Source organism: Diachasma alloeum, unplaced genomic scaffold, assembly GCF_001412515.2.
Source record: "Diachasma alloeum isolate Michigan unplaced genomic scaffold, Dall2.0 Dall_scaffold_00300, whole genome shotgun sequence".
In the NCBI taxonomy this organism is placed as follows: Eukaryota; Metazoa; Arthropoda; class Insecta; order Hymenoptera; family Braconidae; genus Diachasma; species Diachasma alloeum.
Genome location: NW_021680439.1, coordinates 563000 through 577758, shown reverse-complemented (window position 1 = coordinate 577758; position 14759 = coordinate 563000). Strand labels below are relative to the sequence as shown.

The 14759-nt window shown below is 37.0% G+C and overlaps 1 protein-coding gene across 5 annotated transcripts in view; it reads left to right on the top strand.

The window, feature by feature from the left end:
• LOC107039481 (ELKS/Rab6-interacting/CAST family member 1) overlaps positions 1 to 14759 on the top strand; it is a 143830-nt gene that overhangs the window by 104977 nt on the left and 24094 nt on the right. For 3 of the 5 annotated variants that reach the window (XM_015259099.1, XM_015259101.1, XM_015259102.1), the window contains exons 5-7: positions 8289 to 8300; positions 11183 to 11350; positions 12204 to 12371. In XM_015259099.1, the coding sequence (XP_015114585.1) occupies positions 8289 to 8300; positions 11183 to 11350; positions 12204 to 12371 (348 nt within the window). The remainder of the gene's footprint in view (positions 1 to 8288; positions 8301 to 11182; positions 11351 to 12203; positions 12372 to 14759) is intronic. The other 2 variants (XM_015259100.1, XM_015259103.1) reach the window with 1 other exon arrangement.

The window sequence follows — 14759 nt, the reverse complement described above, 5'->3', positions numbered from 1 at the left end:
CACGAAGACAGCACACAACCAAAAAACGTAATTAGTGAGAAATGAAAAAAACCCTAGAATATAATGAACAACAGAGACACAAAAATTTCCATGATTCATTGAACACACGAGGACAATAGCAATCAACAATTTCTTTAAACTCTTTATTTCCTTCAAAAACGAGTGATCTTGAGGACAGAGACGCGCTCAATACAGTCTTTACACGCATCAATGTTTCACGGAAGAAAACAAAACTTCAGGAATTTTTTTTCTGACATCAATATTCAAAGTTTCACAAGTTTTTTTTTCACGAGTCATCCACATTTGATCGATTCCATTCCAGAATTTCACAGTGGTTCGCGATTTTCCCACCATTTTTGTGTAACCTCTCATTTAATTATATTCATGCAATACTTTTTTTCATTTGCGGATCAATATATGAAACAGCACGTATGTGTACAAATTGCACCGGAAAACCGAGCCAGATATTTTAGTCGAGAATAAGTGCTAGTATGTTGTTATTGTGGCTGACTTGATTTTAGGGCTGAGAAGATTGAAGGCTCGGTTTTTCATTTCAGAGTATCAATTTTTTTCAGTGTAATGGATATTTCTTGAAATGTAAGCAAACATCAAATCGGAATCCACGTTTCCCATTTTATGGAACAGAAAATTATTTCCGAAATTGAGAAAAAATCGAATTATTGAAGGGCAGTGGAAAAAACAGGTCGTTTTTCAATTGTTAAGGGGACATGGCGGTAAAATTTTAAAGTCTCTGGGTATTATAGAGACGATTGGAAAAGTTTATGATATTCACTGATAAAAATAAAGTTGGAGTTTGATTTTTTCCCACTTTTTCCCACTAACAAGATATAATTACACATATGTGGACGTCCGCATGAAAAGGGGCCACTTTGGCACTATTGGAGTTATGTATATTCCCATAATCTTGAGCTGATTCTGAACATTTAGAGCCCAGAATGAACTTGATAGCGTAAAGAATGACGACGCTAAAGAAGATCGAAAAAATAATTTAACATGGGTTTGAATGGTAGTTGGCAAGAGAAAAACGTGAATATCTCGGAAACTAGAATCGACAAAGTGCTCCCTTTTCATGCGGACATCCACATATAATTTACTTTTTGAGAATTTTATCGTCAGTTGTATATATACATTACATGAATTTTTTCGGCTTTGCGGTCATTCGTAATTCTTCAGGTGAAGTTCGCATTTGATGAGATTCAAATCACAGCGAGAAAGATGAATGTACCTCACTAATAGGGGAGGGTAGGGCCAAACGGACCGCAGGGCAAAACAGACCACTGACAGAAAATGAATAATTCCATTCGGAAACAAAAACGAAAATTCAGTCATTTGTGGTTTGAGGCGATTAGCAAATCTGATCAAATTGCGGTTCAACGACACTTGTTGTCTATAAAACCCCTGTGACGGTTACGATCCAAGAAACTCACTTTTAATTCAATACATTCAGCGTTCCTGATTTGAAGGAAAGAAAAAAAAACAAAAATTACCTATTTTCTGTCAGAGGTCCGTTTTGCCGTACCCTCTTCTACCTGAGGAATTACGAATGAGCGCAAAGCCGAATAAAATTGATCTAACATATCATAAACTTTTCCAAGCGTCTCTATAATCCTCAAAAACTTTTAACTTTCAGCGCGATCTACCCTTGATATCTCAACATTAATAGCATGAAATTCGGAAACTTTCGTCTTATTTTTTTCATGAGTTCAAAAAAGAGACCAAATCATTGAATCCATATGAAAAATTCCGGAGATATTAACAATTTGGAAAAAATTCAATATTACCTTCCCTTCAAACCGATATTCCAAAATAATATCAATGATGGAATAATCTAGTGAAAATTTCAAGAAATTATCTCACACTGAAAAATCAGTTTTTAATTTTTCACAATTAAATCATGAAAAAAATCCAGAATGTTTGAAACCTCTGCACTGAATGTACACCGTTACATGCTATCCAACATTCGCTCTTAAATATTTATCCGCCAAATAGAACATTTCCTACATTCAAATGTCGAATAGAAAATGTTACATTCCGTACCCCCATCAGAAATAGCTTCCTCGTCATTATCGGAATTGGCGAGCAGCAGAGAATGAACAATTCCCATTCAGTTATTTCAGTTTTCCCCCTTTTTTCATTACACACCATTAGTCATGACACCGCTGAAGCTCTGCCATATTACGATTAATCCCGAGGTCGCGTCCTCACTGGTTTTATACTATTCTCTCATTCCGAATGAATACATTATTTCTCACCTCACCGATTATCGTTTATTTATTTTCCGCTTCATTTCGACGTTTATTACATTACACCTGTTTACTGATTCATTGATCGGGTATTTTCAATGTTACACTGGTATATGGATGAATTTTTATAAGACCATTTGTTACACCTTAATACAAAATTCTATAAAAAAAAGATTCTCTGAAACAAAAATTCAACTTTTCGTGTGTTCACATTCATCAATATTTTCCATTAATTGTTATTCCCAATCGGCACATTCAATTTTCAAAGAATCTTTTTTGCATTTCACATACATCAGCACATCACGTCGATGCATAACAATCGATTGCATAAATTCACCAGTTCATCCACTACTGCATCATGAAATGCCAAATCTATACTCTATCCACACCTCCCGCATTTCACCTCATCATAAAAATCAATTGTTATGCATATAAACGTAATTCTCGTGGTGAGATCTTGTCCATAATGAGCATACCACCGCGATTGTTCGACGCGCAGGCGCAGAACTTGCGACTGCAGCGCCACGTGATAACTCACAAGGGTGACGCCACAATGGACACACCGCGAAACTTACGCAATGCGTGAAACAATCGTTCAACAGTTTTTCAATTATTTTTGACAATTGCAAGCATTGCGTACACCTTGTGTGGTCTTCATTGTGGCAGCACCCTAGCCCAAAAAATCCGTCTTTCGCTGTTTGCGAAAAGACACGAGTGGATGGAAAAATAAAAAGATCAATACAAAGAGAAATAGTTTGCTCATACGCTGGTGAATGCAACGATGGACAAAATGTCGGCCGTACGTCGCGGTGGGCGAAAGAACTGCGGCGTCGCCCGACGTCGATAACAATTCTGAAGAGGAGTATCTGTATTATTATCTATAAAAAGTATATTTGAGAAACAAAATAGAAACCAAGTGAAAGTAACAAACCAAAGCCGCTCAGATTGAAGCGTCCAATTTTTGAATCAAAAATAATGTGCTTGCAGATCATAATAACGAACACGTTTCAAGAATGAACGTATAACTGGGGATCTACGGGTTGCCGGCGGTGTGCCGGTTTTGAACGAAATAAACAATTGAAGGATAGATTATTTTAATGGAAGAAATATTGGATTTGGCAAGAGTGTACGAAGCACGGCGGGAACGTCGCTTTTCTTTCGTCAACCGGGACGCTGCGAGCAGTACCACGAACTACGCGTCCTCCAAGAGTTGGTTTACCGATCACAAACGAGGCTGTCGATGATCACCACCGAATTACCTTAGATTGACTAACCAAATCTTTGATTTCAACTCAGTTCATATGATTCACAAAGATGTTAACATCGCGATTTAACGCGACGATTTCGCGGTTTAACGCAAAGTACGCCGTAACTTCGGAACGCACCGTTCAATTTATGATTTCTCCGTCTTACCTTAAGACAAGTCTAAACTTTGATTTCAACTCACTTTATATGAACTGACAAATAGTATCCTCCAAATAACCATCAGCAGCCTCGTAATGATCATTAACCTTCTCACAGCACGACTACGACCACCATATCACCTTCACGACCACCAACACCAAAAGCCAAATAAAAACAGAATGAATAAATACAAAACAAAAAATAATAATGAAAGCAAACGTGAGTAACGTCTGCTATTGCTTGTTATAAGGAGCTCAAAGCGACGAACGAGACTCTGAAGAGCCTCCAGACGCAGTTGGAGCTAGCGTACGCCTCAACAGCATCATCAGGTGCTCCAGTAGCAGGGAGTACCGGTGGCGTCGGCGGCGGTGGTGGTGGTGGTGGTATTGGATTTTGCGGCACTGGTTATGGTACAACCTGCAATACAGCAACAATGCTGGGTGGTAGTGTGGCCGTGCCTGGTGGTGTACCAGGTAGCACCACTCTGACAGCCATTCTCGAGACTAAAGATGCACGCATACAAACACTGGAGAAGGAAGTCAGCCTGCTTGAGGCTGAGCTGCAGCGTATACGAGAGTGCGGTGGTAGACTGCGTGAACAACTGCTCAAAGCAACAGCTGTGCCAAGTGGCGGTACATGTGGAATGTACGGTGGCAGTACAACACCAGGAGCTATTCCAGGAACAACAGGTATCGAAAGTGTTGCCAAGGGACGCTCCTTGTCACTTCCATCCGCGTTTGGAAGTCTACAGTCATCTGTACTCACACGTGGGCCCTCCGTTATGACAGCCCTGTTACCGCAGGGACAAACAACATCTACATCACTAACAAATCCGTTGCTTGCCGGTTCGACAGGTACACCAGGTGGAACGACATCGTGCCTAGCTGGTACTGGTGTTGTCAATCCCTACACGGATCGTCATGGTCCACATCCAACACAACAGCATTATCATCATCCACAGACCCCTTATCAGCAGCATCAGGCACAGCAGGCACAACAGGCACATCAACAGACTATACAGCAGCATCTGAAACACATTGAGCCGGCCGCCGCCGGCGCCCTGGCACTACATGCTCACACCTTCAACAAGCACGATCTCAACTTCAAACGCCAAGTAAGTTTCTTCATCAACAACGTCCGCATCGAAAAGAACGACGTCATCTAAGATGTGGATCAGCTCACGGAAGACAAGTCCTCCAACACTGGATTTTTGCAAATGTTTTTTATTTGTGATACGAAAAGGAGATTACTTCTAGGCTATATTTTACAGATTTTGGTAGTGTGGAGAGGTCAGGATGAGAGAGTTGCTTGGAAGATTAGTTTCTGGTTCTCCTGGGTTTAGAATTTTGGTTGCAAGCTTTCTCGATGCAAAGCTCCAACGGCTTTGTGTACCTCCGAGCGAACCAAGCGTGATTTCTATCAGAGACCCCAGTGTTTATATCGTACTTCCGGTAGAGATCCGTAACGACAGGGGGGGGGGGTTGATGATAGATATGTTTACACATAGATATTATTATACGATATAAGTAGATTATGGCGAAAGTATATTTAATGAATGAACTATTTGAGAGATTAAACGTTGAACATTACATTCAAACGTTAAACACGTGTCTTCGCAGGTATTGAATTCCCTGCCTAGGCCAGAAACACTGAAGACAGATCGTCGCCGCTGTTTACTGCGGCTTTATATTATCAATATTACAAGCCACCCGTGTTCGAAAAACAATTGTTCTCAATTATTCTTTCACCCCAAGTGTATCCAGCTCCAATTATAAAAATCCTTCCTCTCTATTGTTTTTTTAAGTCTACCTTTCCAGAGATAATTGCTATACGATATATATACACATTAATTCCAACGTCGAATCGGTAGTATATTTTTCGACTCGATGTATATGACTCCTTAGACATAAAGATATATATATATAAAGATATATATTTACCTCCAGAAAGCTTACATCCACTATGAATAATCTACCAAAGAAATTTTTCGAATGCTGAACCGATGTTACGGACGTGAGGTGGGAAAATAAGAAAGTCTTTTGGCTGTGTAGCTTGCCGAATCTTAAATGTGCGTACCTAAAGAGGAAAAGGAAATATATTAAACTTTAGGCCTTAGAAACTGTTGACCCCTTGAGATGTCTAAGAATGTTAATTGTACAGAAATAAATTTTTTCCCCGTTTATTCTGAGTAAAGAAAAGAAGTCAATGCATTTAAAAAAAATGATTAGATCTAATCGGAGGACTGAACCTCAAGACTTTGGCTCTACTATATTTTTTCATAGAGATTAAATCCAGTATAGAACATTCCCAAAAAGCCAAATAAACAATTTAGAAAGAAAAGAACAAAAAATCGCGCAAATTCTATTGCCCCCTCTTCGTCCCTCTCGTCCATCAATTAAAGTAATACTCCCCTCTAATGATTCCTGAAGTTATGATAATTATTTACAATAAACTTAAGAAACTTCTGATGACTAATATTGTGAGGATGAAGAAGAAACTCAATTAATGAAGAATGATAAAAACGTCAATCCCAAATCGGTCGTTACCAACGATCAAAATTTCTCCTCGTCCTCTTACTATTTAATAAAAGTCTAATGATTCCTTCGAGGACGAGAGAGATTGACAGTGATGTAAATGGTACTTTGTAATAGCAATAGAGGACTGATGAATAAAATAATATTTTCGAGTGATAAGATATTCAACTAACGCAATAAATATTGCTATTACAATTTAAAAAAATAACGTAAAATGCAAGAAATACGTCAATGCGAGGAGTTATTGTTACAGAATGAAAAGAAATTATAACTGAAGAAGCATCTGTGTGAGAAAATCGTTGATTAATAAATTCTTGCGAATCTGAAAATCTGGCCATATCAATCAGTATCAATGAAACCTGTCCAAAATCAATCATTATTCAGACTAAATCATTTCAAAATCACTCACTGCATCATTGTTGAAGTCATTGTATCACCAATTGGTTCATCGAGAGATTAGTTGTCATAGACGAGAAGTATCATAAATCAATCATTTCAAGTATCCTTTTTACATCACTGATATTCATTGGCACTCGGACGTCCCATCATTATGAATAATAAGCCCTCCGATACATCCAAAAACATGAAAATGATAAAGATAAATAAATTCTGTTCCTCCGTTTCTCGGACATTTTACGATTATTATGATTTCAAATAGCCAATTTTTAAATAGTTTAATTTCCATGATTTCGATCATTTTTCCTCAGTTCTTCCTTATCATTTATTATGAAATATCTCTCTGCCCTCATCGAAGACGTCTTCCCAAGAAGATTCTCTTCAAAAAAAAATTCTCAGCTTTGATCACGTCGTTACTCCCTCTCTCTCTCGCACGCACTCCTCTCATCACACCTTTCCGTCACTAGTCTTTTCTCCTGCCAAGAAAAATAACCAAATATCCCCATTTTTTCCACCACGCTACTATTAAGCTTCAGCACCGAGACACTTTTCACGTGGCAAAACCGAACGTGACGAAGGAAAAGAAACAGTAGAAAAAAAAAGATAATATCAAGGAGACAAAGGATGACAGCATGCTATTCACCATTTTTTTCCCATCCACCGTTTGTTCACGATGGCATGGTGCATGCAAGCGCAGCAAGTACTCGATGCTTTCGTCGAACTCAACTTTTTTTCAACTCCGAAATCTCTCTCTCTCTCCAATCTTTCCAATTGTTATTCTGTTTATGGTTTTATGGTTATCTTAAAATTAACTGCGAGATTTGAATTCTGTTGAGAAATTTCGTTACTCTCGTTGTTTGGTTATTTACTTGTGTTTGAATTTCTGAATCTTCCTCTCTCTCTATCTTCTCAAATTTGGAAAACAGGTGCTGAATGAAAAATAACGAATTATCACGAGGTTCTTGATTGAGGGATGAAGCTGAAATTAGAGAGAAAAATTCGACAGCAGAAGATTTGTTTTAGGCGAATCTAGGGGTGTAAAAGTGTATTTAAGTAATGTACAAACTCCTTCGCACTTGAAAAACATTTGTACATATGATTATTCGACTCTCCTACACTTAAATATCCTTTAAATTGAATTTTCTGCTGACGAATATTCTGCTAGTTTCAGCTTCATGATTGAAAGACCGATTTTTCACCGTGACGCTTCGTCATTTTTCCTCGCACCGATATCATCAGAGTCAATGCGTTTGGTTTTTGTCCCGCGCTTGAGAGATACTCAGCAAACAGTTCTTCATTACTATTGACTCCCCCAAGAGCCACTCACACTCTTTCATCTCCCAATGTTGATTGCTTGGTCTGACGGAGAGATGTTCAAATATCAAATGAAAATCGTTGGACAAACCAAACGTACCCACCTCTGATGGTTTTCCGGCCTTTAAACTGTACTTAAAGTCTTAAGATATTAAGTTTAAGTTATAGATAAGACAACGTATCAACAAACGCCAGTTGATTCCATCGATTCTCGCAAACTTTAATTGCCTCCGAGTTTTATTGCCACGTGCTGTTTACTGTCGGTTCTAATGGTACGAGTGGAGATAATTATTGAAGCGTTATGAGTATCGATGGAATGTCGACTGGTTACGTTGACGAGCTAAGCATATTAAATATGGTGCCCAAAATATTTTAGCTTACTGAAGAGGTAAGGATATCACTTCACCCGTTGAACGAGAAGCACTTCCAAGCTCTCCAAGCACCCATTCCTTCGTTTATCACTGCGTTTGCTTAAACGAGGCATCTTACTTCCATAGTATCTGGATTATCGTAATTATTACCACCAGCCAAAAATGTAACAATACTTCAATTTTATTTCTTAATATTAATTAACTGACGAGTAATGTTCAAAAATTGGTGTTTGTTATTTTTGTGATAAAGTAGTTGTCTTCAGAGTCTAATCGAGTGATCGAAACTGTCTCATTGAACTATTTTTTTTTTTCATCATCAAAACAGTGTCTGTTTATAATCGCATTTTTGGAATTAACAGCAGCATTTTGTTTCAGTCATGTCGCATCATTATGTCCGCATCATTTTGAATTCAATATTTTTAACGATGCCTGAATATTTGAATATACAGATATCATCATTCTCATTAAATCCAATGAATCGCGTTCTCCTCATTTGCTGAAATAATTTTCTTGCAACTGTTATCTAACTCACCGCGAGGGTAGAAATATCATAATAATAGCAAGAGAGTCATTTAGTTCTCGCTATACGAGTCTAAAAGCCTTGTTGACCTCCCTCCATTTGCATCCCTTGTCACATGTACATCAGCATTTTTCACGCGATCCTCCCCGCCGTCCGCCCACCCCTCTCTCTCTTCATGAATCTCATTTGCAGGGTGTCTTGATCCGCTCGTTTTTTTCATCACAGGAGTCTTCATCATTTGGAGTCAGACGAGTGTGTCATTTTCCCATGCGGAAAAAAAAACTAGAAAATAATAGAGAGAATATTTCCACGTTTTTGTGATAAAAATAGGAATTGGAACGAATCCGCAAATGACACACTCGCTTAGACGTTAGTTAGATCTCTAGTGATACACGTAAAATGCTTTTTCGCTTGTGATTATATCAAAGGTAAATCACAGAGAGGAAATACTTTGATACATCACAGCGATACCCACGCGCTATATTTCTCTGCAACAAAGTAGAAAGAGTCAAACAAGTAGGTATGTGTTATTAATTTGAAAAGAAATATGATATACAGACAAGCAACAGGAGGGTCGATGAATCGAATGAGCTGCACACAGAGAAACATCCACTCCAAAACTGTGAATTAACATCAATTCATCACATCATATGTGACACTAGGTTTACACAATATTCGTTTTGATGGGTCTACCACTGCATGCCGAGTGTTTTGACCGATTATGGAGGCACTTGGGTTTGTTATCGAGGTGAATTCAGTGTTCGAGTCTGTTGGCTCAATGATGAGCTGTGTGAGGTGATCAATGATTAATTATGCAGTCCTATGAAATTGCGGCTTTTTTGGCACGGGGATGAGGCTGCCATCACTCGAAAGATTTTTGCATGCTGATTTCAACTTTAGAGGACAGATCCCATAAAATTAACTATTTTCTGAGAAAAAAAATTTAAATTCCTCAAAGTGGCACGAAATCGCCTTTTTCAATATTTAATTATACAATGACGTCTCTGTCGACTGAGCAGAGAAAAAAGCTACGACAAGACCGGAAATTTTTGTTCCACATGGGGTAGAGTAGTTTTAATCAAAAGAGGGAAATCATTCATATTAAATTCCGCATTTTTTTCAGGAAAATTGCATTTATTTTTCAAAAGAATGTCATGGCGGCAATGGTCTGATATTGTATCGCCAGGTGGGATCTTAACTGCCAGATTTGAGTAACTCCCTCAATAATTATTAACCTTAAATAAATGAATCGAAATTCTTCCCTCTAGAAAATAAGAAATTTAGGAAAAATGAATAGTCATTTGCGGAGTTCATCAAAAATCATGTGCACCATAGTCATGCTCTAGGGGAACATGATTGTCATAATTGAAACCTAATCAGGCTCACCTGGGAATGACTCAGTTGAGGAAATCACATTTTGAAGAAATAAATTCTTCTCTCAAGTAAATGAATATTTGGTAATTTTTTTTTTCAGTGCAATTTTTTCATTGCCTTTCATTCAGCTCAATGGGCTCGGGCGTTATTTTTTCATTAAATTTTGAAAAAGACGATTTTGGGACATTTTAAGGACTTAAAAATTTTTCACAAACTAGGTAAATTTATGAGATTTGACCTGTAGATTTAAAATCAACGTACAAAAATCTTATGGAGTGGTAGTACACTGTTGGAAAAAAAATAAATTTCATGGACAATTGGCTACTAATTTACAGGAGAGTGACACTGAACGCGATTTAAGGGGGAAAAAATCGTGAACTTTCGAGTTTCACCGAAAATTCAGTAAAATTCCAGAATTTTGAACAGCATAAGGACGAGAATTCCTTAATTTATTTGAATTTCCAATCTAATATGAATACTCAGTGCCAAATTACACTGAATTTTCAGTGAAATCTTAAATTTCATAATTTTTTTCCCCCTAAATCGCATTTAGTGTCACTGTCCTGAAAATTGAAGAATATATTCACCAGAATCTTCTGGCTCTCTATAAATTTTCAGGGAAAAATGGAACTGAAATTGACAGTTCTCTTCGATTTTTCCACGAAATTCTGAATTTCCAGTGATCAAAATTCCTTGAAATTTCAGTGGTCATTAAATTCGATAAAAATTTCCAAAAAGTGTACCAGACATTTCAGACAAAAATTTTCAGCACTTCATCATCCCTGTGCCAAAAAAACCCCATTTTTGTAGAACCTATTATTTAATGACAGTACTCCATAGTCGGGCAGGACATTGGAATAGGGAAAGCCATCGAATGACAAATTAAAATGAATATGAAAGAACAATGACAAAGGGCCGTCCAATTGTTAATTTTTTTGGCAACGGCCTGGTGGAGGGAACGGTGAGACTGATAGATTTTTGGTCGGACGACGAATATTTTCACAGCTGGACGAACTCAGGGGTGAGGTACAGCGCAGGGACCAGGAAATACTTGGTATGGCCGCCAAGATGAAGACATTGGAGGAACAGCATCAGGATTATCAGAGGCACATCGCTGTTCTCAAGGAGTCACTCTGCGCCAAGGAGGAGCACTACAATATGCTTCAGGCTGACGTAAGGCATCAAATCATCTAAATGCTTCTGTATATTTCTATTACTGGAAATTGATGTGACGTGAAACTGGAAATATTTCTATTTTTGGGAGTGACAATGCCAGATGGCATTTCGATGCCATCGGTCTGAGAATAAAATCTATAAATACATCACCTGATTTAATCCTGAAGCAAATCGATTTCACCTCGGTACCCGTGCGACGCCTCTCCTCGGTTAGACAAATCGAACCGAGGCGGAAGCAGGTCACTGTGGTAAAGTGGGTCAGCTATGTGTCATGTGAATGTCTTTCAATTTTAGTATGAATTTTTCTCTGGTTTTTATTCGATTATGGAGGAAAATAGAACAGACATTTCGCTTTTTCTTGTGTTCATTATCGTTGAGGAGCTTAGGGGGTCGAGGAGGTGGACTAATCCCATTGAATTGTCAGGGGTTGCCAGGACATTGAAGCAGAGGAGAGGTTTTTATCTTTGCAAATTGAAGAGATATCAACAGAACATAACATAAACTTCTTCCACTCTAGAAAATTTGCTCTAAAATATCTCTTCATGTCGCTACAAAACTTGACGATATGTGGTTTTCGGAGGGAATATTCTCGCATTCAATCGAAGAGGCAAACCGGGTTAAGTCGATTTTGACTTTTAGCCAGTTTTTGATAAATATCTCGGAATCTAAAAGAGATACAAAAATTTTTGTTATGACATTTTTTGTGGAGACAATTAAGGGTTATAAAAAAGGTCATGAGAAAAATTTTGCTATCTCTCTCAGATGCGGAGATATTCGTCAAAATTTACCGCTTCGGTACTGAATTTTACCTAGAAATTTAGAAATTTATTTTGATCTCACCTTTCATTAGGTCGAGGAGATGAGACAGAGACTAGAAGAGAAAAATCGTTTAATCGAGAAGAAAACTCAGGCTGTCCTGCAGGCCCAACAGGAGAGAAATCGTTTCAATACCGAACTCACAGAACTCAAAGACCACATGGACATTAAAGATCGCAAGATTAATGTCCTCCAGCGAAAGGTGAGTCTCAATATTCCTCAAGTTTTTTTTTAACAAAATATTTTTTTGTCATCACTGGGGATATCGACACGTCGCTTTCATGAGACTGTCATCAATTCTCGCCCTGTCATTTGAGTTTTCGTTGATATTTATGAGAATGAATTTGTATGTATGAGGATGAGCGTAATATATTTGGAGAGCGTATCCTTAGACTTAAGTAGTTTGTGTCGAAGCGTAGTTTAGATATACAGCACAGTATTTCTGTCAATACCCGAAACACGTTCTATAAGTTGTTTTTTTTCTCCAGCAATTTCTATTCATTTATGTTGTATTATAGTGCACTGTATAGTTTTGTATTTTTCTCAATAAAGTTTTTCGTTTATTTTCCCTCATGAATTTTACCACGCTCCCATTTCTCTGTTCTTTTTATCTCCGTGTATGAATTGATTTTATTTTTCACCAACCACAAAACTACTTTTTCGAAACTCGAACTGATTGCCAGTTTCGTGATTTTTCGTTTACGCATTCAATTCGCGTTACACATTCACATAACACAGATACCTCAATGGAAAACACAGAACACAATGTAGCATTTGTGGTGGTATAGAAAAAAGTTAACTGTGGCTCGATAAAAAAAAGTATCAGCTGGAAGCATCCAAGAAAGTAAGTAAACAGATCCCGCTAGATCCACTCCTGCTTTTCTGTAAAAAAATATGTATTCTCTCCTGCTTTTTCTAAATTTCCTTATTTCAAAGTAACTCTATTACAGTCCAATCTTCGCACAAGATACCACAAGGCCTGTAGGGGAATAAAATTCAGAGAATTCTGTCTCTCCACTTTACTTGCGCTCAGGGGAGAAAATATTTTGATTTTATATTCTTCGTACGAGATACTAGATGATTTCCACTTTTTATGATCATTTGAGTGCGATTCCGGGTGTGAAATACGAATGTTCGAGTAGAAGTATTGTTCCTATTCAAAATAACAATTTAGAAACTCGGAATAAGTTATTACAGGAAATTGTTGTTCTCGACCATTTGTTTTGAAATTGTTGAAATTCGTTTGGGCCATAGCCAGGTCAGCAGCAATAATTCATTACAAATTTACTAATTCAATTGCACTACGTTCCGAATGCTCAAGGCATTCCTCTTCAGGTGCATAATTTATTCTGGAATAAATGACAAAATAATTATAAAAGATTGCACAATCACTTGACTATTGTTAAAATGTAAACTGTGGCCTAAGAATCGTCAATTCTTCCCAAATATCAAAACATTTTCTTATTGATTAGTTTTGATGTTTGGTAAGAATTTACGATTATTAGGGCACAGTTTACATTTTAAAAATAATCAAGTGATTGTGCAATCTTTTAAAATTATTTTGTCATTAATTCCAGAATAAATTATGTTCCTGAAGAAGAATGCCTTGATCATTCGAAACGTAGGGCAATTGAATTAGTAAATTTGTAATGAATTATTGCTGCTGACGTGAATATGGTCCAAACGAATTACAACAATTTCGGAACAAGTGAGTTTATTAATAGAGGCCTGTGAGGCAAAATTGAGACTTTCATTAGAATTTTGCTTTTCATGAAAATTGGGTTGAATTTTGTTTCGTTTTATCTATTTATCCATCCAAAAATGAACGTAAACACATGGTGCAATATATGTGAAATAAATAAATATTTTACCAAATTTTATGACCAATGCGTTTAATTTTGTTTTACGAGCTGTTCGTTTTAAAATAGAATTGACACGCGATTGATGGAAGACTACTATGAGTTTTAAGTCACGGGCGATCGGAGATTTCTCATACATTGAAGATCGATTATATATGTCTAAAACCGAATAATAAGTGCAAAAAAATAAACTGTTTATTGTTCGTTTCCCCCGCACACGTTTAAAATGTTAAAAATAGTCCAGAGCCTCCAATTTTTGGAGGTTTCTTTTGTTTTCAAAATTTTTGGAAAAATGTGTGCAATAATAATTATGAATTAGTTTTTTGGAATTCGACTCCTACACAGCTAATTTCGTTTTCTTGAATATAAAAATTTGCGTCATTTATGTAAAATAGGCAGAAAAATGATCCTTAAAATATTTAAAATATATTCTCCATTCTATCCGCAACATTTTTCGGGCTACTTTACCTGAATGATGTAAATTTCTATTTAAAAAATAACGAAATTAGCGGTGTAGGAGTTGAATTTCAAAAAACTAATTCGTAATTGTAATTGTACACATTTTTTCAAAAATTTTGAAAAAAACGAAACCTCGGTAGCTCATAAATTGAAAGCCCTGGACTATTCTTAATATTTTAAGGGACAAATGAACAATAAACAATTCATTGTTTGCACTAATTATTTATTTTTGGACATATATAGTCCATTTTCATCACGCTATGACGAAAAGT